Raw genomic sequence first — 22,563 nt, forward strand, 5'->3', positions numbered from 1 at the left:
AACTCAGCTAATGATAAAAGAATATGTTGCATTCGTTGCGACAGAATCGCAACGGAAGCAGGGAAATATGGAATTCTCTTTAAATGTTATAAAGGTTTAGCGCCGCAGGCGGTTTTTTACTTATTCTTACTTTTCGAATGACTGGATAGTGCTTTTCGAGGTTTTTAACGATTTTTCAAGGTTTTCAAGGTTTTTCCCAGAAAATTGATAGTTTTCAAGGTTTTCAAGGTTTTCAAGGTCCCGTAGACACCCTGTAATAATTATGCGGAGTTACATTTTGTATGAAAAATGAAGATTTCGAGTTAGGGAGATGTGAGAGGTTCGAGTTATGGTGACTCCGTTGGAAAACTTTGTGTGTACAAAACTTGCTTGAATTGCGGAAAAAATTGCGTGATTGCGTGAATTGAAAGTCCGCTGGGGGGGGGGCTCCAGAACCAATAGAGATTTAAAGAATCGCAATAAAGTTACAAGCTTTGTCTTGTGTCAGAGAACTTTATCTTTATAAATGGAAATAGCTCTAACTGACAAAGCAAGTGTTCATTCAATTTATTATCTTGTACAAAAAACAGATTACATTCGCTGAGCGATAACCATTAAGATAATGGGTGACTAATTTCCGGTGCCTATCTAGATTTTTGTCCGTTCGGCACTCTTTTCAGCAAATCTTTTTGATTGCGAATTGAATGAGATGTAACAACTTTTGGAAAATCCCCGATCTTTAACGTAATGGGATAAGGAGCAGGCAAGCAACCATAACATGATACACCAACAAGTGTTCAATCTTCTTGGATAATGCAAGGTGTCCCATAAAAACTCAATAGATATAACAAATAGAATCTATTGTTTATATCAAGTTTATATCATGGGCAAATTCATATACCTTGTACTAAAAAAAGATCCAGGCTTCTTCTCATCACCCACAAAAAGTATGAGCAAAGTCTGGTAATCAGACTGTGGACTAAAGAATATCGTGTAATATAAGCTTACTTAAACCTCAAAAACAAACTTCGGACCTAGTCTTATTTTTTCAGATACAGTATAGAGCTGTCAGATTATCACACTTTTTGCCGTATTCTTTAAAATGCAGAGATGATTTGTAATGAGATTGCAAACGAGAATCTGTAAATGTGTTATAAAGGTCCACGCGCGTGGATCCATTTGACGAGGGCCCTCACTTTTGTACAGACAAAAAGTCAAAAGCCTTTAAAAACTATGTTTTGATCTATTAATTAGATCTAGCGTTTTATGGCGTCTAGAGGATACAAAAAGCGAAAACGTTTAGAATTTTTTTACCAATCACTTTCTAAAAGCTCGTTGGGCGTTTAGCTTTAGTTTAGACGGCCCACTTTTCGCCCTGCCTATTCTAAAAACCGGTCTCCACTTTCGCGCGAAATGGGCGACAGTTTTTTTTCCCAACCTTTTTTGCTCATGTCACGCGAAAGTGGAGACCGGCCTTAATTGTGAATTAAATTGGACTGATAGTTGGCTGTCTAAACTCAATGCATTTCCCTCTTTTGACTTCAATGCAATGTCTACCGTGAGTATCATAGCGCGAATAAATTCGTTAATATTTTCTCTTTGAAAACTTGACCTCTGATACTCAGGGTATGCAATGTCTTCTTTCAATCTTTTCCGAGAAAAGATTTTAACTACCAACCTTGCGCCTGCTTTTCGCCTACTCAAACAATTAGAATAGGCAGGGCAGAAAGTGGGCCGTCTAAACTTGAGCTTACCAAATTAGAGGGTTGAGAGGAAATTATTTCAAAAGATTGAAAATTGCGTCAAGCATCGAGAGTGTTATGTATTGTGACGTACAAGACGAAAGAAAGAGATTTCACATGTTTTAATCTTTGTTTGTGGCGACTAACATTTGTAACCAAGAAGATCTTGAATTTCAATAAGGATCGTGCTGAAAATTACTGAAGAATTATGAGCTTAAACCAAAATCTCATTATAAAAGGCCTTTTAGTTTTAACTATTCCGAATATCTGCAATTTTTTTCGGTAAAATTACCATGTTAAAAATATCATCACGTATTATGATATGCTTGAAGTAGGAGTGCCATTGAGAAACATATTGCAAAATTTTGCACGAAATTGAAATCCAAAAAAAGTTAGATTTAATGGTTTGATGACGAAGGTTCGAAATAAGTGCGAATTAACGATCTCCTGTGTCAAGAAATTGGAATTTCCTGCCTTTTGTGATAATTTTAGTTTGATAAAGTAACCGTAAATGCTAGATTTGTAGATGCGAAAAAAGCTTCGGCTCTCCAGAGGAAAATGTGTCCACGAATAGTCCTCATCCCGATTGGGTAAATCGCTAACTCCACTTGAATTTTGTGGCTGAAAATGATTCCATCGAGAAAAAAAAGAATTAACATATCTCATTTAAAAGTCTCTCATTTTGACTTTGACTTTACTGTGCGAGATTCAAAACTTCCCTAGAAGATTCTCCTTCCTTTATTTCTCCTAGAATTTAGAAAAATATATATTTAACGCAGTTGCTTTCAGACTTCAATTTCCCACTGGATTAGCTAGCCTTTAGAAAAATCTACTGGTAAAAACAAGTTCTAAACTTTAGATATAGGAAGCACAGCGTACGTTAGCATTAACTCACTAACGTTGACTTGTCATGAATATTTTTCTCTTTAAAGAGCGAGGAATGGTCTAAATACAATTTTTATATCAAGAGACTCTTTCGTGTTTCATAACTATAACTCTACTTACGGCCTCTTCACATGGAAAGAAGTCCAAAACTTACTAAGCTTACTGGACCTTACTGAAAACACAAAGATTCTTTCACATACCTAGATATTGTGGTTATACCATTGAATTTCTATTGAAAAAAACAAGGTTTTTGGATTCTAGTATGGTTAGACCGTATAAAACATCAAGTAATGAAATATTGAAAAAATCAGGGGTTGAAAAAAGTTTTGATCAGTTATGATACAGCTCTTTTCTACTACAAAGTCGTTAAAAAAAGATTCTTTCTGGAGCAAATGACGTCATACGAAAGAGAGATTAGAAGAAATTTTAAACAAAAGGGGGTCTTTTAAACACCGGTTTTTGCGTCTAAAAGAGTATGTGTTTATGAAAGATATATCGATGTTTAGACATTGAAGTTGAGATTTTCGTGAATTCTATGATGTTAGGATTGGTTTTCAGGGGAAAAACATATACCTTAAAAATCACTTAACTTCCCCTTTAATCTCCCAGGCAATAAATGGGAATATAATAAACAAGATAATTTGTTGAGCAAATTTAACGGACTTGAAATCGTCGCCTATTAGAGAAATGATTTTTGATGGTTTTCAATTTTCTTGTTTGACTTTCATATAAACTAAAGTCTACTTTTGACTGGACATATTTCCAGGGTTGCTACAGCTTTGCCAAGTTCAAAATTCCAGACTTTTAGTCTAAAAAGCCATGTTTTTCTAGATTTTTTACCTGAAAATTACGGAGAATTTCCAGATATTTTGACAAAAAAAACAATATTTTCCAGACATTTAACGGAAGGAAGGTTTTTTCAGTTTTTCCTTAACGTCATTTGAAAGCCCAGATTGATGAATACAACAGAATGAGAAAATTCAAAATGAACATGACTTAAAGATTTGGTTGCGAGCGATGAAGCGAGGAGAAATTTTTTGGGAATTTCAAATGACAGAATAAAAGTTTCCTATTTCCGGAAAGTTTACTAGGCTTCATTCAGGACTATTTCCTTCAAATTAGGGTCATTATAAAATGCTATTTGGGGTGATTTTTTCCAAAAAGAATCTCAAAGTGATCCCCCTCTGGTACAATTAAGCACAGAAGAGTACAAATGCTTTTAAAATGTTCTTATTTTCACCATTTTGTGAGTATTTATTTAAAGCAAGGATACTTTAAAAGCTAAAGCTTTAGTAGGCTACGTCATATCCTCCTTCGTTTCGAGCGTAAAACTCCTACTAGAGTAAGGCCTAAAAGCCTGGATCTGTCTATTGTGTAGACTAAAGCTTTAGCTTTTAAATTATCCTTGATTTAAGTGCTATTTCCTACAAAGATGGAGTTGATATTTTTACCATAGAAGCCTTTTGTTCTTAATAGGCGGGTCTAGGCTTGACTTAATTTTTTTTTGGCGATTTATGAAAGTTTAGTTTACATTTGGTTAATTTTGAAATATAAGTGGAAGAGCTTAAAGCTTAAAGGCAAAAGGGGATTCACGACTGCTCCGGATGTTCTTAACTTAACTAAATGTCAATCATATCCACTTAATGACGTCATATATTTAATTTTGGCATCTGTCAATCATAGCTGAAAACAATATCATCGGGGGTGTAGCTCAGTGGTAGAGCGCTCGCTTTGCATGCGAGAGGCCCGGGGTTCGATCCCCCGCACCTCCATAGATTTTAGATATTTCAAAATATATTTTGTAACAAGCGAGAACATCGAAGACGGCGGGCGATGCAAAATTGTTAATGAAAAGAAATGTTTGAACCGAATGTTTGGATCCATGGTTTTCGGGCTCTAAAAACGTTCAATTTTTTGACGTCACTTTTAGCTTTCGAAGCTACTGCAGTAAGGAAAAATCGAATTTTCATCAAAGCACTTGAAAGGCTTCTATTTTTCAAAAATCGTCAAATAGTAGGGGGAAATTTGTTCGTTTTTTTGAGATCGCTCGACTTTTTTAGTCAAAGCACTTGTTATACATTTTTGGAAAGCTAAGGGGTAGGGGAATCAAAATAATTTGGGTGCCAATTTTTTTTCGGACACTTTGGTGTAATTTTCGGACAAATACGACGATCTCAGGCAAAAATCATAGGGTGAAAAATTAATTAAAATTTTAGCTTGAGAAAACGGAGACCTGTTGTATATTTTTGGAAAGCTCTCAAAAAATCAAGATTAGTGATATATAGCGAGTATAGGTGATTTCTTTACCTAACTCGAGATATTAATCCTTAAAAACAGTGTTTTTCAGTGTTTTTCAGCAAGAAACAGCTGTTTTGTCCAGTTTTTGCGCTTTCGGAAGCTCAATATCTCGAGTTAGGTACTGAAATCACTTATACTCGCTATATATCACTAATCTTAATTTTTTGAGAGCTTTCCAAAAATATACAACAGGTCTCCGTTTTCTCCAGCTAAAATTTTAATTAATTTTTCACCCTATGATTTTTGCCTGAGACCGTCGTATTTGTCCGAAAATCACACCAAAGTGTCCGAAAAAAAATTGGCACCCAAGTTATTTTGATTCCCCTACCCCTTAGCTTTCCAAAAATGTATAACAAGTGCTTTGACTAAAAAAATCGAGCGATTTTACAAATTTCCCCCTACTAAAAGTGAAACTGCCTAAGAAACGCCAACGGAATGAAAATCCCGGTTTTTGGTGAGGTGCTCGCTAGAGTTCGGACCACGTTTATCGCTTCGTAGTACTCTACGGTAATCAATTTAAGCCTTGAATTGTTCTTAACATGTTCTTATTTTCACCGATTTGCGAGTATTTTTGCCCATTTTCTGAGAAAATAGTTGATTTAGGGTCTGCGAAGCCTTAAATCTTAAAATGTTCTAAACTTGTTCTTAATATTTTGGCTATCGAAGCATTATGTTCTTACATAGTTTTTCCTTATAAAAAACGTGAAAACGTCTACATCGAAAACTTTATGTGTTTTGAACGCTATTTCATGAATTTTGCATACTACCTTATTACACGAATATTACTGTACTAGTCATTTTATCAACACGAATTGAAAAATTTCGTACCATATTTAAGTAAGCATAAGCTAAAAAATGGGCAGTGGGGGTTAAGTGATTAAGGGCCGGTTGATAAAGGGCAAAATTGGGTACGGGGACGTGCCGCTGGCCAGGGTCCCTTTTTTCAGGTTCTGAATAAGATATCTGACAGGGTCCCAAATTTACAAATTTTCAAGATGTGTATCTGACAGGGTGAGCTTTTGGTTATTTTGGTCAACTTTCATTCTAATCATTTTTGCCACTTCTCTGGGTGAAGATGGGAAAATTTTTCAATTTTTCGTTCTGGCAGGTTCCCAAATTTACCAAATATTCATAGCGGCACGTCCCCGTCGGCCGTCAAGGTTAGTGTCTCCTAGAGGGCCGATAATTGGAAACTGCCATTTGGAGGAATTTGCACTCAATTAATGACTTTATTATTAATCATTGTTAACCGGTTACTTTTTCGAAGCGGGCTACATGGCTTTTTGCGCAATGCAATTGGTTCTTTTCGCATGACGACGGGCCTACATTGTCCAGAGTTGCCCGTCGTTAGGAAGATTCATTGTGACGTCACTTTTTCAAAGGAAAATGAACAATGCGTTGACATCATTTCTCTCATTTTTTATTTCTGACGTCAGAAATTATAGCAATTTTTTATCTCTTCTTACGCTTGTTTTTTCTGCTTTATTTCCCTATTTTTCCTGGATAAAGCGCTAAAAATCAATCAAAGTTGAAGGAAACGGTTAACAAATACAATAATGACCGGTTAGTGAGGGCTGTACTGAAAATATTGCCCTCGGTCAACGCAACAACCTCGCAAGCTCGGTCGTTACTTGACCTCGGGCAATATTTCTCAGTACAGCCCTCACTAACCGGTCATTATTGTATTATTATCTATAAAAAATTGGTGAAGTCATTATTTAATTTTGTTTTGTTTATTGGTTCATTTATTCGCAGAAAGCTTCTTGTTAGGATATTAACTTATACCCGCCCTGGAAATCCTGCATCGCCATACAGCTTTCCAATGATCGAAGTTAAGTAACACACAACATAGAGAGCGCTAGGATATGATATAACGTGTGCGTAGAAACAGTCACAAGCAGGATGATGAATATGAAACCGTTTAAACATTTTTCATTTGTGAAAAGCATGGGACGTGGGTAGAAATTTTCTGTGAGAGATTATAATTAACACTAGGCAATCCTATCGATAGATAGGAGATCACAAGATCACTAAAACAGGGAATAGTTTAGGAGAGGCGTGATAAATTCGGGTGGAGTAAGCAGTGGCGGAGATGTTTACAGTGTTCCAAAACTCTACCGGCAATTTTTTTCCAGTAAACCGCCCTGACGCCCAAACTCTTTCCCGCGTTTACTGACCTATAAACGGACGATAGTATCGTATAGATTAACACGGATCAGTTAAAGAAATCGATTTCGAAAAGCTGAGTAAACATTTCAGTTTCATTTTATTTTGAGCCGCTGTAAACTTTTTCCGACCGGGTGCTAAGGTTTCCATTCAGCAGGCATACAGAAGTAAAAAATATGACGAGGAAAGTCTCACTGCTTACGAATACTTTATTTCTGAAGATATCTTTTCGTTAGTGGACATTTTCCCGCATTTCCCATATCCTCCACGTATTTGGTAGCCTGCACGCACCCCCTCTGACATGTTTTAATCAATAGACCTTATCGGAGTTTTTGATTTTTCTAAAAAAGCGATGCAATTGTGGGACTGTTTCGGGAGTATTACGATAGAATTCCCTCGAGAAATTCCTAAGAGATTTCTAGGGGTAATACTCCCGAAACAATCCCACAATGCATCGCTTTTTTAGAAAAATCAAAAACTCCGATGAGTTCTATTCTGGGGATGCGCGCATTTGGAGAATGGACCTTTATATGCGTTTTCAACATTACGCCGTTGTTTTTCTATCCTGCAAAAAGTAGAGCGTCCTTTATGTGAGTTTCTTGTTGGCGGTGGCTTTCAATATTATCGAACAACGGAGCGTATCAAAAGTACAACTTCCTATTAGAGAGCGTTAATATGTATTCCCTTACTTTGTTTAAAATTCTTCTGAAAATAACAACAACACATCAGTAACGGGAAATATAAATTTTCATTTGCGAGTGAAGTTGCAGGTAGCAGTGTAACATAATGAGAAAACTGTCACATTTCTCCTAGGCGATGAGTTGATAACTGTTGATTAATGGTTCCTACGTAGCGCAGTGATCTAAACGTCCGATTTACCAAATATACTTCGAAAAGAAAATCATCATTTAAAAAATAACTCAATCAATTAAACTTGGACACGTGAACAAATCTTACTATTGCTATTAATTATCGGTACACCATACACCACAAGTGCACTCATTCTAAGGCGAATCACCATTTGAACAGGTTTGACCATATTTTCACCACATCATTATGGTGCCTCCTGATCGGCCCATTACTTAACCACAGAGGAGAACATCAAATCTTCGATACTTAAGAAAGTTATAATATAGAGGTGACTTTTGAGCTCTTTGGATTTTGAAGAGTCCAAAGTACCATATATTTTTCTCGCAGTCTAATTATAGTTCTGCTAAATATAGCAGACATAATTGATTGCGCTTTAAAGCATACAGCTTCAGCCAGTGACAAGTTTATATCTTACAGTTTTAAAGCTTACATCGGCGTTCTCCGGAGCTATTAATAAAATCTCAAAATTCAGCTTGGAAAATGTTTATTGGTATTTTAACCAATCCAAATTTCATTTTTTATATTCTGGTCAACGAAATGGAATATTCCAATGCGGCTATGCAAAAAAATTCATTTAGAATGGTCTGAAAGAATCAAGATCATTAAAGTCAGATTGAGGTCGAGGGAAAAATTGTGGTCTGTTGTCTGGTACAGGCAACAATCAAACACGTTTTTAATAAGAACAAACCATATAAGAACATCAGCCTTCGATGGCCAAAATCTTAAGAACAAGTTGAGAACTTTTTCAAACGTTGTACCCAATTTCTTAAGAAAATATACCAAAATACTCACAAAATGGTGAAATCAAGAACATATTAAGAACACTTTTAGGCTTAATACTCAAAAAATTAAGAACATCTAAAAGGCTTCAAAAATTTTGGATGTTCTTATGAATAAAATAACGTGTAGTGTCGCTGATACAAAACAAAAGGGATTCCCCGGTAATCTCCATCAACGTATCTAAACTTGATTATAAATATAAATGTAGAAAAGGCCAACAGATAATTAGATTAAAACGTTAGATGATTTGCCAATTCGAAGGTTTCGTTCTTATTGATAAACATTATTGGGTAGTCTTGGTGGCTTATAAAGTTGCAGCGTAAGAGTCGTCAGCAGAAATCTTATGTTTTCAAACAAAGCCCTGTAAAATTTTGAAACGCTAGAACATTAACAGCCAAACGATGTTGGGCAAATGTACAGGAAAGACCACTGGACACCTTTTGTCAGCAGTTTTCTCAAAATACAATTGTATGCTCCCCAGCCTGCACGCAACGTTGTTTCAACGTTCATATAACGTTATATGGACGTTTTTAACGTTGGATAAACGTTAAAACAACGTTGTGTGCCAGCTGGGTCTAACCAATTATGTAGATACGCAGCCCTTAAGAAGAGAACTAAACCTACGCAGCAAAAAGCCAAGCACATGCTTTACACATAAACAAAAACAAAAATGATCAAAAATACGATGTAAATAAATCTCGGTTTCCTCTCATCGGAGCTTTCATGACCTGGTTTTTCCATGCTTCACGGTGTCGTAAAACTAGGAATTGATTTTGATTCAAATAAATATTTGAGATTTGCTGAAGTTTATACACTTAATCCTTCCATGAATATCTATGGGTTGCGTTTGACCCAGGGAACGGGTTTTAAGAACAAAAATTGACCATTTATTTGTAAAATTTTCTAGAAAGCTTAGGAATTCTCCTGCTCGGGTTGAAATTTGACGCACATTTTCATCCAAAAGTAATACCACAGATATATGAAAGACCGAAGGGCTAGATAGGCAACTTTGAGCTTTCTCCAGCAAAAAATAGTGAAGCAAAAATTTGACTTTTTAAATTTCGTGCCGATGGATGAGGATAGGATCTATCATTTTAATTGTTTTCGGAGAGCGAGATCAAAAAAATTAGGCGGGGAACGCTATTTCGCATCTCCCAAACCAGTGAAATTGCTTTTTGTCACGTGATTTCTATGGTAGGAAATCCTAACCAAAACTTGCTTCACTTTTCGATAAAGGCCGCGGGTCTAACCCTTCGGGCTTTACAGATCTGTGAGTAAAACCCCTACTTTCCGCGAGATTGAAGCATAGGGCGACAAGTTGATTGTCCTTAAATTATCAAATGTGTTTGTGTTTGTGCGCTAAAATTGAACTTAATTGCTGATTAGTTACAATTTAACGAGCAAAATATTCTTGTTATTGAGTTGAGAAGAGTGCCTTTAATTGATGCTCTTTCGTTGGCAAATCAGCAACATATGTTATTATCAATTTGTTTATTTGTGTATGTCAGCCCAGGCGACTCAACTTTATGATTGTACCCCGATACCTTTATTCTCTATAAAGCCCGGGGGAGGGGGTGGTTGGAGGATGAGGAGTATGTGCGTATGGGACCTAAAAAAACCGACCCTTAGAGAGACAGATTTTTGCTGAAAAGGTGACTTTTAGAGAGACTTTTTTACAATTTTTTCACTCTAAACTAAAGTTTTTTTCTAAGAATCGTAAATTTTCCGACCCTTAGAGAGACTAATTTGAATTTTTCTGATTTTTGCAACCCTTAGAGAGACTTTGAAAGGTGAAAAAACTGACCCTTACCGTCCGCGCATACCCAGCACCCATTCTTGCCTAGTAAGTACCCTCCCTCGAACTAAAGGATAGCAAAGGACCTCTGTGCAATTAGTGAAGTATCTTATAAAAACTTCAGCTCATCCCTACTCTATGACACCTAAAAATCTACAAAAAGAAATTAAAAAATATTCATGCTCGTGTACAGCACGGTATCAAAGTAAACATTTCAATTCTTTTCAATTCAAACATTTTCTTATCTGATCAAATCTTAAATGCCTTTGATTGATTAGGGTGGGTGAAATGCACAATCAATATCAGAAAAATGTTGAAAACTTCAAATTAAATTTCAATTGAATTTCATTGCAATAATTAAAAGAAAAGACCGACAATGAACTCAAACGCACCCTTATACAATGCATTCCGAGGGTCTCGAAAAACCTATCCTTAAGGGCGGCACATGCCGTGGGTCAACCCATATGAGTACCACCCGAGTACCACCCCCGGGCCAAAGGTATGGTGAATTTACAGCCCTCCAGCGTAAAAAGAATTTAAACAATGGCCTTGGCAGTCGCCAATTCACATCTAAATTCAGAAATTGTTTACAAATTACACTATTATCGAAGTATTACCGTCGGGTGCTCTCTGAAGTTAGATTAATTATGATTGCATCCCTTTAAAAATGTCTTGTTGTTTTCATCGCTTGTTTCGTTACATTTGTTGACAGATTTAAATCAAATTTCTCTCTTCTTTCTAACTATACTTTAGCAATGAAATTATGAAAATTAAGACTTTATCTTTATTAACCATTATACAGTTGTCTGCAAACAAAATGCATGTAATTCCTATAATTTCATTCTAGAGTATTCTGATAAAAATTTGATGAATGGAAGAATATTGACATTACACAGCCCGTATTAATCCTAAACGCCCACGGAAGAAAAATGAAACAAAGGAAATAATGTTCTACGTGCCTTTTGAAAATCTGTTTAAATCTGTACCTGACTTCACCATACATCGTTTTATCATATTTGGCAAACGCGACCAATAATGACCCATACACCTTTTTTTATGGAAACCCTTTCAAGTCTTGGCTAAGCGGTCAAAATACACACGACTAAGAATATGATCAGACGTTTACGGTTTAGTATTGACTCGAGATGGTTTTTGTTACGGATAGGAACGGTTCATATTAAGCAGTTATTGGACAAGGTCGAATCCAATATGCAAAAATATTGGGCGTGCGAGAAAAGATATTCGATATCTTTTCTCGTAGCCCAATATTTTTCATATTGGATGAGACTGCGTCCAAATAAATGGTTTATTATCCGTTTATCGCTAAAACATTTCTCGTTTTCAAACATAATTCCAATTTATAAGCTCGTAAATCAGGTTTCTTGGTAGTTTTTTATTCAAAAGTCTTATTTTTATTTTGTGACGTAACGTCAAAAAGAAGATGCTCAATTGTCATTGAACTCGTTGTGTCTCGGGTGAGTTAGGGCGTGTCTAGATTTTTAAAAATCACAAATCCCGAATCCGCGACCAATAGCACCCATTCTCAGGGATTCATTTATGGATTTTTAGATGACCCATACCTGAAGGTTTCAGGACCCGGTTGTTACGTAATTAAATATTAACCTAAAAATTAATTATTAAAGAAAGTGTGAATTATGACGTCATCAAATTATGACGTCATAAATCGTAAATTAGCTCTAACTCTATAAGTACATGTCGAGTCTTTCTCAAATTTGGACCAAAGATGCATCTTAATGGTGTCAAACATTTCCACTGAAAAATATTTTGAAATTTTTGATGACGTCAGCACAAAATGCAAAAAATCGAAAAATGCAATTTTTTGCTGACGTCATCAAACCTTTCCTAAATTTTTTTTTCAAAAGGTTACATTTCAGTTAGATGCATCTTTGGTTTAAATTTGGGAAAGATTGGACATGTATTTTTAATATTATAGCGATTATACGATTTATGACGTCACCAAATTCGATCAAATTATGACGTCATGATTACAATTTCTTTATTGATTAATTTTTAGGTTAATATTTAATTACGTAAAAACCGGGTCCTGAAACTTTAATGTAAAGAGGTAATTTAGAGCCCTAAGTGGATCTCTGAATCTGGCTGCTATTGGTAGCGAAAACTTAGGGTAAACTGTTAGGTTTTTGAGACTTGCCCTAAGTCACTCGAGGTGACGTCAATTCTTGAAATATGTAGCCTCCATGGAAGCTATATATTCGAAAATATTGGACAGCAAAGAAGCCAATCAAATGTCGCTATTTACGCGCGTCGGATAATAATGGTTCATACCGGAACGTTTGGGGGCAAGAAAATGGGAGTATTTCCGTTGAAAATAGTGGAGCGTAACTGTTACACCGATTGGTGTCTACATAGTGTTTCATCAGGACCGTTATGTCTGAACTTAGTCTGCACGTTTTTTTACAAGAACATCCAAAATTAATTGATTAATTAATTAATTTCAACATTTTGCGAGTATTTTAGGCCATTTTCCTAAAAAATTGCGTGTTTTAGAGTCTGCAAAGCCTTAAAATGTTCTGAACTTGTTCTTAATATTTTGGCCATCGAAGCCCTTTGTTCTTATAAAAAAACGTGTAGTCTAAAAGGATTCCCTGTTATAAATGACAAACGCAAAAACTCTAAAAAAGATGACTCGACATTCTATGCTTCAAATTTTAATCGTAAAGTTGGCGAAATTTCTTCGTAAGCAAACATGTTTGTTTTAGCAAGATGTACACGTTTTTTTTATAAGAACATTCAAAATTTATGAAGCCTTTGGATGTTCTTAACTTTTTGAGTTCTAAGCCTAAAAAAGTTCTTAACATGTTCTTTTTTTCCCCATTTTGTGAGTATTTCTGTCCCTTTTGCTAACAAATCGGGTGTTTTAGAGTCGCGAAAGCCTTATAATGTTCTTAACTTGCTCTTAAGATTTTGGCCATCGAAGCCTTATGCTCATATATAGTTTGTTCTTATAAAGAACGTGTATGGGTTTGCTGATTGTGATTTGTTGTTTAAGCTCACAAGAGATATAAAACTTTGGCCAAGTGTCAAAAAGGAACTATCAGTCAGCACAACAAAAAATCATCCCATGACACGACATTTTCTTGTTTCACAATAACCGGCATTTCCATAAGGCACATTACAGAATAGACTTCCTCGTCATGAAGATGTCAATTCGGGCAATTTATCTCTCTTGATTAAAAACAGTCTGATTAAAAAAGAACATTGATGTAAACTAACAAATAAAACCCTGGAAATTAAGAATTATTTAAGGAGCTACGTAGATAGAATTAAACTATCAATCCGTTAAAAAGGCTGATTGGTTTGAAACTTTCTATATTAGAAAAATATTTAATCTAAATATCAGGACAAGTGTTTGAGAAAATCTATAAATCGTTATGACTTTAATTGCTCCCGATTGGTTTAAATTTGCGCAACTTCCCTGTGTAACCCTCCTGTTTGTTTTTCTGTTTTTTTTTTGTTTTTTTTTTATGTCTCTAATGTATCAAATATTGCTTGCTAAGTGGGAAATGAAAACAAAACTGTCCCCGCAGTTAATATACCGTCAACCAAAACAGTTTGGAAAATTAGAAACCAATATTTTTGTATTCTTAAAGGAAACAAGCAACATGCTGAATGGACCTACCTAATGATTAACATCAGATGAAAATAAGGAAAAAGTGACAATAATTGTACAAAAATTCAGAATGGAAAAATAAAGCTTGTGTGTTGAATAATGTAAAATGGGAAAAAGGAATTTCCCCAAATACGAAAATCACTTAAACCATTCAGGCCCAAACAACCTTTTAAGCTTTTTTTGGCCCAAATTTGCCCAAAATAATTTTCCTTAAAAATCTGACTCCGTCACATTTTGGGCATTGCCATTTTGCATCATTGTGCAAAAAATCAGAAAAAATTATGAGTCAACATTGAGAAAAGCTATATTTTCTTATTTGGTTAAACGGAATTTCCCCAAAATAAGAAAATCCGTCTTTTAAGGCGAATAAGAATTTTCCGGGAAAAACCACTTCAGCCATTCTTTAGAGAATCTTGCCATCCATCTTTGTACAAAAAATCAGAAAAAAGTAATGACAGGATTTTGCACAAAGTCCAGAAAACCCTATTTTTAGGTAGTTTTTGGCCCAAATTTGCCCAAATAAATTTTTCTCAAAAATCGGGCTCCGTCACGTTCTGGGCATTGCCATTTTGCATCATTGTGCAAAAAATCAGGAAAAACTAATGAGCCAATCCTGAGAAAAGCTGGTAACAGACGGACGAACGAACGAACGGACGAACGGACGAAAGGACATGGGTTAATTTATAGAGGAGGTAGGTCCAAAAAGTTTTCATTTACAGGAAGATATTAGATTTTTGAAGTAAACAGTTTAATTTAGAAAGAAACTGACTGTTTTTTTTTTTTCAAGTGAAACATTTTGTGTATTTTTAAAGGAAAAAATATGGGTTTTTTTAAGGAAAATATATGTATTTTTAAAGGAAAACATTACATGTGTTTTTCTGAAGGAAATTTGCAGTATATCTAAAATAGAACATGTTTGTGAACTTTTAAAACGAAATGTTCCTAGCTACTTATTTTTTAAGAAAAATCATCTTGTAAGGGAGATTTTATGCGTATTTCATAAGGAAAATGCGTACGCTTTAAGTAATCAAACAGTAGAACCCCGGGGGGGGCACTCAAGGTAAATGACCTACCAGACGTTCGGCCCTTAAGGGTAGGTTTTTCGTAGTTCAGCTAGTGCACTGTAAGGGTAGGAAATTACAGAACTGCACTGAACTGCACTGTAAGGGTAGGAAATTTTGGTAAAAGGCCAATTTTTTGGTAAAATTATCACAAAATTGTTCAATTTTGGAGGAAAAATTCCACATTTTCTTGGAAAATTGCAAAAATTTTCGCCCTTACGGGCAAGAAATTTTGAAAAAGTGCACTGTAAGGGTATGATTTTTCATGGAAATTCACTGCACTGTAAGGGTCCGATTTTAGAAGCCAAATTTTGGGCCGAACGTATGGTCGATTTCAGATCGAGTGCCCCCCCGGGAGTAGAACATAATACAATGAAAATCGAGCCTCATTTCTTGAAATCGTGTCCGCCTTTGATTATCACCGGGAAAAACTTGAACTCAGTGGGTTTCAGAGGACGACCAACAAAACGCATGACGGCGTGCACGTGAGATTGAAATGAAACAAAAGGAAATTCTCCATAGATCTATATTGTAATCTCATTTAATGATTCTATTGTTTTCAAAATGTAACAACCTTGTCATTAAGGTAAAACATGGACACAAAAGACAGAGTAATTTACAATCAAGGGTTTTTTTCATACGTCATTCGTGGTTTCTTTGGTAGGAAATCCTACCAAAATTTGCTTCACTGTTCGATAAAGGCTGCGGATCTAGCCCTTCGGGCTTTACAGATCTGTAATTCAAACATATCGTATAAAGATTGTGATTTTCATAAAAAAGCGAAAAGCCAGACGATAATTATCGAATCAGGTGCAAGGATGGCTAACCAGAGATTTCAGATTTAATAGCAAATCATATCTCTAGGCTGATTCTTATGAGAATGGACAAAAATGTTCACCACACGGTGAAAATAAGAACATGTTAAGAACATTTGTAGGCTTAAAACTTAAAGCGAATGTTTTGATAATAAAAAGTTTATTGTTCATGAAAATAAAAAGTGTAGTCAACCCAAATGAGCCAATTAACTTTTGGTTTAATTAACAAAAAAACGATGAAAGGAAATAGATTGCACTAAATAACAAAACAATAGTAATGATTTAATGAGCTCTTTCTAATTATAAGAAACATTACAGATAATGTAAGAATATGATTTCTTTTGACAAGCGAGATAGAGGGGGAGAAAAATCGAGCCTTCTTTCTGTAGACCGAATTCCAAAAATTCTAATTCGCCGTTTAAAGCGATTCCTTAAAATTCTAATCTTGATAGAGTATACACAACAGCAACCTATATTATATCTGTAACTTATTCTAGTTGTCTAAATGATAGTCTGAGTATGTTCTTATAAAAAAAACTCACATGTCTTAATAAATGGAAACCAGGTTGAATATCAAAACAAGTATTTAAGTGCATTCGACACCTTGCACTAGAGAACATTTAATATTTGAATCTTGTGCTGGCGACAAGTACACAAACTGACTAACAGCTGATCGAAAACGTTAATTTGGATTTTGAGATATTTTTTTCAGCAGGACTGATCGATTGATAAATATAGATTTTGATATTCAGATCATTTGAGTTTTGATACACAAAGATGAAAGGCTTAATGAGGAAATTATCGAAAGGTGAGCTTTTTTTGGAATTCTTTTGTTATCAATTCATTTTGAAAAGAATGTCGTCCACCAACCCTTGGAGCTTTGTATTCATTCCACTTGGTGAAATTCAAAACCGTTCATTACAGCTTGTGGAGAAGTTAGATTGGTCCAACAGAGTACCATTAAAACATTCGTTTTAGAGCTTTTACTAAAAATGTCAGCCATTCAAAACTTTTATGATAAAATATTGTAACCTTCCAATCTGCTGGGCTTTTGGTTCGGATCTTCAATGGGTCTTTGCGTACAACATACAATATTCAAGTATTATAGAGGTGCCACGTTATAACCATGAATATAGGAAGTGTAAAGAAAAGTCCTATATAGCATCTTTTTTCAGGAAAGGTTGATGACTGCTAAGGTTTTCCTGCGAGAGGAAGGGATTTTCAAACAAAGTGTGGTCGTTTGGTAGAACAGTGACAAACAAGCCTTTTTAAAAGAAGCAGTAAATTTTGATTGAGGCATGGCTGTTCTTTTTTCGCGATTTTCAGGCCTCATTTATGCCCACGTTATCAATAATTGGCTTTCAAAGGCGTAAAATCAGCATTTTTTTCTAGCTATTCCTGAAATCTGAGGCTTGGATTGTTCTTAATTTGTTCTAAAGTTTTTGACGAAATCGAGCCTCGTGTTCTTATAAAATTGTTCGTAGAAAAAAAGTGTTTATACTTGGTTAGGAAGCCGTGTATGACATAACACTCCTCTTCCCTCTTTTAAAGTATACATGGAAAAATGCTAATTAAAACGCCCCCAATATTTTGTATGTAACGTTAACAATTTCCAAAAAAGAATTTGAAAAACTGGAGCAGTCTATTGATGGTTGAATAAAAAAACAATCAAAATGATAGACTTGGCGATTTTAATAAATTTTTGCATTTTTGGGCTTCATTTGATGGTGCAAGGAGCTTGCTAACTATAGGCAATAGAAACTCTCGTGTCCGTGTTCAATCGTTCGGTGAGCCTGCGTTGTTATTCTTTTAGAAATGACAAATACAACTCAAAATTATAGTCATGAATAGGAACGAAACCACAATTTCCTATAATTTCTTTTATCTGTGACGATTGATTTGAAAGACCACTAAAGGTCACACTGTTCACAAGGAAGAAAACAGAATCACACCAACCAACCACCAGGCAGGAGACGGAAAAGCTAATAAAACAAACGATCAAAAGTACATAATTGAATTTAATTTTCCCTTACGTATATCGTCATCATTCTATTGGATTCATTAATAATTTCTAATGAGATCCACACACATTATTGATGAGATAAATTAGATTAGGATACATGGCAATCCCGTCCGTTCTTGCAACCACCAAATGGTTTTGAATGTTTCCTCACACTATGACGATGAATAGGAACTCCGTATCCAGTTGTTCTTTCCATTGTTAAGGAAGAATAAGAAATATTTCACATCTTCGTGTCACCTCGTCATCACTGGGTGGAGTTTTCAACAAGGTCTCTATTTGATTGGATATCACAGCTATGATCAATTAGGGACTATTGTTTGTTGTATAAACTTCAGCATAGAAAAGATGTATCCATTTCGCTGTTGGAGTTTTTTACAACGATACATGTAGCTCCATTGCTCTTTGTCTGGTACGCAATAAACAATTCATTAACCATAAATCTTCGAAAAAGTTTCAAGCTGATAATCATCGATTCTAGAGCTTTGATAATTATTGTGGTATTTCACAGCTTCTTTTTCGTTTGTCAATCACCTATAATCCCATCAAAACATGAATTAAGTCCATCATATCTAATTAAGAATGATTTGATTAGTCTCTGTTTAATCATCCATGTCCAGGTATATAAAGGAGGGCTGTGCACTACTTCATTAGTAGTGAGTACTGATGCATTTGGTTCAGGACTCGAATTTGACTTTGTATACTTGATTTACTCTACTGTATTTTTCATGTCATGCAAAGTATATGGAATTCCACTAGTAGAAAGTTACGAAGAGGATTCTATTGTAAGTGTTTGTATTGAAAGGAGCACATAGTACTCATACTCTCGTATAGAAGTAATTACTTCACTTTGACGGTGAAGGTTTTTTCATAATTAGGTAGTTAATGCTCTGCAATTAAGAGAAGGATCAAGGATAAATGAAACAATCCAGATAGAAAAAGGGGCGCCCAACCCTTCCTTCTATCGAATAAGGAGCCTTCGGGTCGCCTACGACTGCCGATAAAGTCTTAATTACTTTAAATGGTACAAGACCGTTCAACCATTACTTAAATTGTCAGGGTTTTCTTAAGTAATTCCAGTCAACTCTCTCTAATTCGAACATCTATTATTCTAATCTTTTTTGTAATTCGAACTAAAATATTGTGGTCCTCAGCTAGAAAGTGGTTGAAATTACTCTCTTTAATTCGAATTTTTCTCTATTTCGAATGATATGTTTGGTCCCGTAACAAGTGATACTGATAAGTGAAGCCGTTGAAGGACATACACTTTTTTTATAAGAACCAGTAAAATTGTTCTGAGGCTCGGTTGTTCTTATTTCTATGACACTTTGAGCCTCAAATTGTTCTTCTCCTGTTCTTATTTAAAGGGTGAAATTGGAGGTATTTTAAACGCTATACCCAATTTTTACTACTCTAATCCCTAAATTGCTTGAAATTGAGCTATTTTGGGCTCAGAATTGCTCTTAAATTGTTCTTATTTTTTGTCGATTTCGACCTTCATTGTTCTTATAAAATTGTTTTTATATAAAAAAAAGTGTAACTGAGTTGGAGAGGAACACTTTTTGCAACGTCATCCAATCATAGATTTTTAGCAAAACAACAAAATATCCTTATTAAGGTGTAAACATAACAATGATCTTACAGGATGGTAGCGATCAAAAAGTACAAAATGACGGATTTTGATATCTCGATCGTCAATTACCGGTCTATTTGTCCACTGTACGCCTTTCTTCCTCTAAATTGAAAAGACCACTAAATGGCAGATCATTTAACGAAAGTAAGGGAGGCGGGTGAATAATATACTTAGGATCGACTGGTTTTATGTAGTCGGAAATCGGAAAATTTATTTAAGAACTCAGTGTGAAGAAAATTTAGTATTGTAATGTCCTGAATGTTGCGGTGTGAACCTTATAAATGATTTTGCATATTTGGTTCCACCTTCGAAACAATAAAGGAATTCTCTCAGGTTTATGTCCTGAATGTCTTGGCGTAAACCTTTTTGCATATTTATTTTAAACTTCGAGGCAATAAAGAATTTCTCTCGGGCTTTGCAAGCCAAATGCCACCGTTTTGGGTAGAATTAAGATTCCATTGGCCCTGTTTTTGCGGGATGGACGAGAGATGGTAAAGCGTTGTTTGTTGCTTGGCAGTGGAAGTTCAGTCCGGGAAATGGGATCTTATCCGAAACGACATTAGGTGGACACAACAAACATAAATTAATCGAACAGAATAAAAACATTTTCGAAGATAAAGGAGCGGATATTACCGGATCGGATGTTTTTTGTCTCGCTTCAAACGAAATCATCAATCAAATTAAATTGAAGACAGTCCGAACAGAAGATTACATTTAAGCGGACCTGTCATATGAAAAATACATTTTCAACTTAAAAATCGTGATTTCAGTTTTGTTGAACATTTATTAATTAAAGGGTTGGGTTGAAGCTGGTCATTGAAGGTTCTATTTTTACATTTAAGTGTTCCTGTTTCATATCAGACACATTTTTCATATCAGGACAGTGTCTGCCTATTGTTATATTACGCTGATATAAGCATAAGAATGTTTTTCTTTTCCTCTTTCTGACCAATCTTGCTCCGCCTCCGTGTCAATCCAATGTGAAAAAGCTTGTGAATAGAAATTGAAAAGTAAGCAAACGATATCACTCTATATAGCTTGTTCTTATAAAAAACGTGTAACCATGTTCTTGTTTCTTATATCTTTCAGACATGAAAGCATCCAAGGAAATCATTGTTTGCGTGGAAGAGAAAGACGGCAAAGAAACGTTAACCTTGAAACGAAGCATCTCTCTCGAATCCCTCACCAAGATCCTCTCCAAAAGCCAAGAAAGTTTAAAAGCAGGAAAAGAAAAGAAACCACAAGTAGAACCGAAGCGTAAATTATCCGGACTTTCTCTACGTATCCGTAAAATGAGCGCCCAGACCGAATTAACGAGACGTGGCCGTATCTCGAGTAATAATGACGGATCTCAGACAGAACTACGACGTGGACGTAATTCAAGTTTTGTCGAAGGTCGGCAACGTAAAGTCAGCATCCAGCCCGACTTTAACATCGGAAACGTCGTTATCCCAGCCGAGAAACGAGTTCGTAAAGGAAGCCTTCAGCCCAACATGTTGACTATGGGACGACGTAACAGCACACTTTTGAAAAAGGACCCTAAAGCACGAAAAATGAGCGTGCCAGCTAACATGAAATTTTCAACAGAACGCGTGCGTGTACGGCGTGTCAGTTTCGTGAATCAGAACACGGGTGAAACATTTCAGATGAACAAGAAATAATCACGTTGTTTAGAGTAATATCACGAAAATCTTTTTTTCTCGTATACAACAGACGAATGAATAACAAGGAGAATGAGGCAAATGGATGCATGCAGCTAAGCCATAGAAGCAAGTAATGTTGCTTTCATCCGCTATGAGTAGAGACCAATATAAGAGAGAACTGGCAAAATAAATAAACGACACTTACTTTCACTTTATCCGTATATAGTTCTTCAAAAACTCCTCAATTTCAATGGCATTTCTTCTTTGGTCAAATTAAATGGACCTGAAACGTTAAAACAATATCTGATATTAAGCAGAATCAAGTTTGCTGCTGGGAAAGCAAACAAGATTGTTTTTCATGTTTTTAGAGAAAGCGGTTTTTGATGCACTATTGATGTTTTTAACGAATATTATTTTTTTTACAAAAATATTTTTTGGATATTGTACATAGAATACAATTTTTATGCATTAAATAAGTAACAAAATTCTTATGTATAATTCGATATATAGGATATAGAGCGGTTACTCAATAAGGGCGACCTATAAAATATTTCACTTTTTTATAAAAAATATGTATATATCTTGAAAGATAAAAAACATTGCAGATAATTACACACCTATAGAATTCTTCAGGCCCGGCGGAAGCGGGGAGACTAGGGAGACTTCAGCCTCCCCACTTTTACGGTTGTTCCGCCGGGCCTGTTCTTCCCACAGAAATTTTACTTTAGTCATTGGTATACTAGAGAAAATTACACTCCTCTTCTTCTGACGAGCAATTCAAATGTAAACATTCTTTTTTTTTTTTTTTTTTTTTTTTTTTTTTTTTTTTTTTCTTTATTGAAACAAAAACACGTGTACACTACGAACATATTACAAAACATTACTTAAACATAAAATATAGTCCCTCCCCCCGCTAGGAACTAACGTTATATCGCCAGAGGTACTAGACTATGTAAAAATAAATAAATAAGTAAATAAAGAAAAAATCTTGGAGAAGGAAGCTACAATTGTTAGGTAAAAGCCTAAAATAAAGCACCGCTAAACCTTCCAGTTTCGTTAAGAAATTAAACGACAGAACAAAGAATAGATTTATTTAGATTTGAAGTCAAACTTTCATCCCCATATAATAAAAGCCGACAGAAAAAAGGAGGGTTAAGCGGCGGATGAAAAATAATGCCTAGGGTCTGAAGTTTGTCGAACAAAGAATGTCTTGCATGGGAATAT

At 35.3% G+C, this 22,563-nt stretch overlaps 1 protein-coding gene, 1 long non-coding RNA gene and 1 other non-coding gene across 3 annotated transcripts in view; 2 read left to right on the forward strand and 1 right to left on the reverse strand.

Annotated features, from left to right (window-relative positions):
• Positions 1–4,306: 4,306 nt before the first annotated feature.
• Trnaa-ugc (transfer RNA alanine (anticodon UGC)) lies at positions 4,307–4,378 on the forward strand. The gene has a single exon. It is a non-coding gene; the product is annotated as a tRNA-Ala (tRNA).
• Positions 4,379–16,669: 12,291 nt separating this feature from the next.
• Positions 16,670–21,951, forward strand: LOC136815217 (uncharacterized). Its single transcript, XM_067071665.1, has 2 exons — positions 16,670–16,851; positions 20,786–21,951. Exons 1-2 carry the CDS (start codon positions 16,821–16,823, stop codon positions 21,355–21,357), a joined length of 603 nt encoding a protein of 200 aa, XP_066927766.1. The 5' UTR covers positions 16,670–16,820; the 3' UTR covers positions 21,358–21,951.
• The window catches only part of LOC136815220 (uncharacterized), a 37,184-nt gene continuing 36,163 nt past the window's right edge, over positions 21,543–22,563 (reverse strand). The window contains exon 3 of the long non-coding RNA XR_010847694.1: positions 21,543–21,622. This is a non-coding gene — a long non-coding RNA (uncharacterized lncRNA). The remainder of the gene's footprint in view (positions 21,623–22,563) is intronic.

Source organism: Clytia hemisphaerica, unplaced genomic scaffold (genome assembly GCF_902728285.1).
Source record: "Clytia hemisphaerica strain Z4C2 unplaced genomic scaffold, Clytia hemisphaerica genome assembly, whole genome shotgun sequence".
Taxonomy (NCBI): domain Eukaryota; kingdom Metazoa; phylum Cnidaria; class Hydrozoa; order Leptothecata; family Clytiidae; genus Clytia; species Clytia hemisphaerica.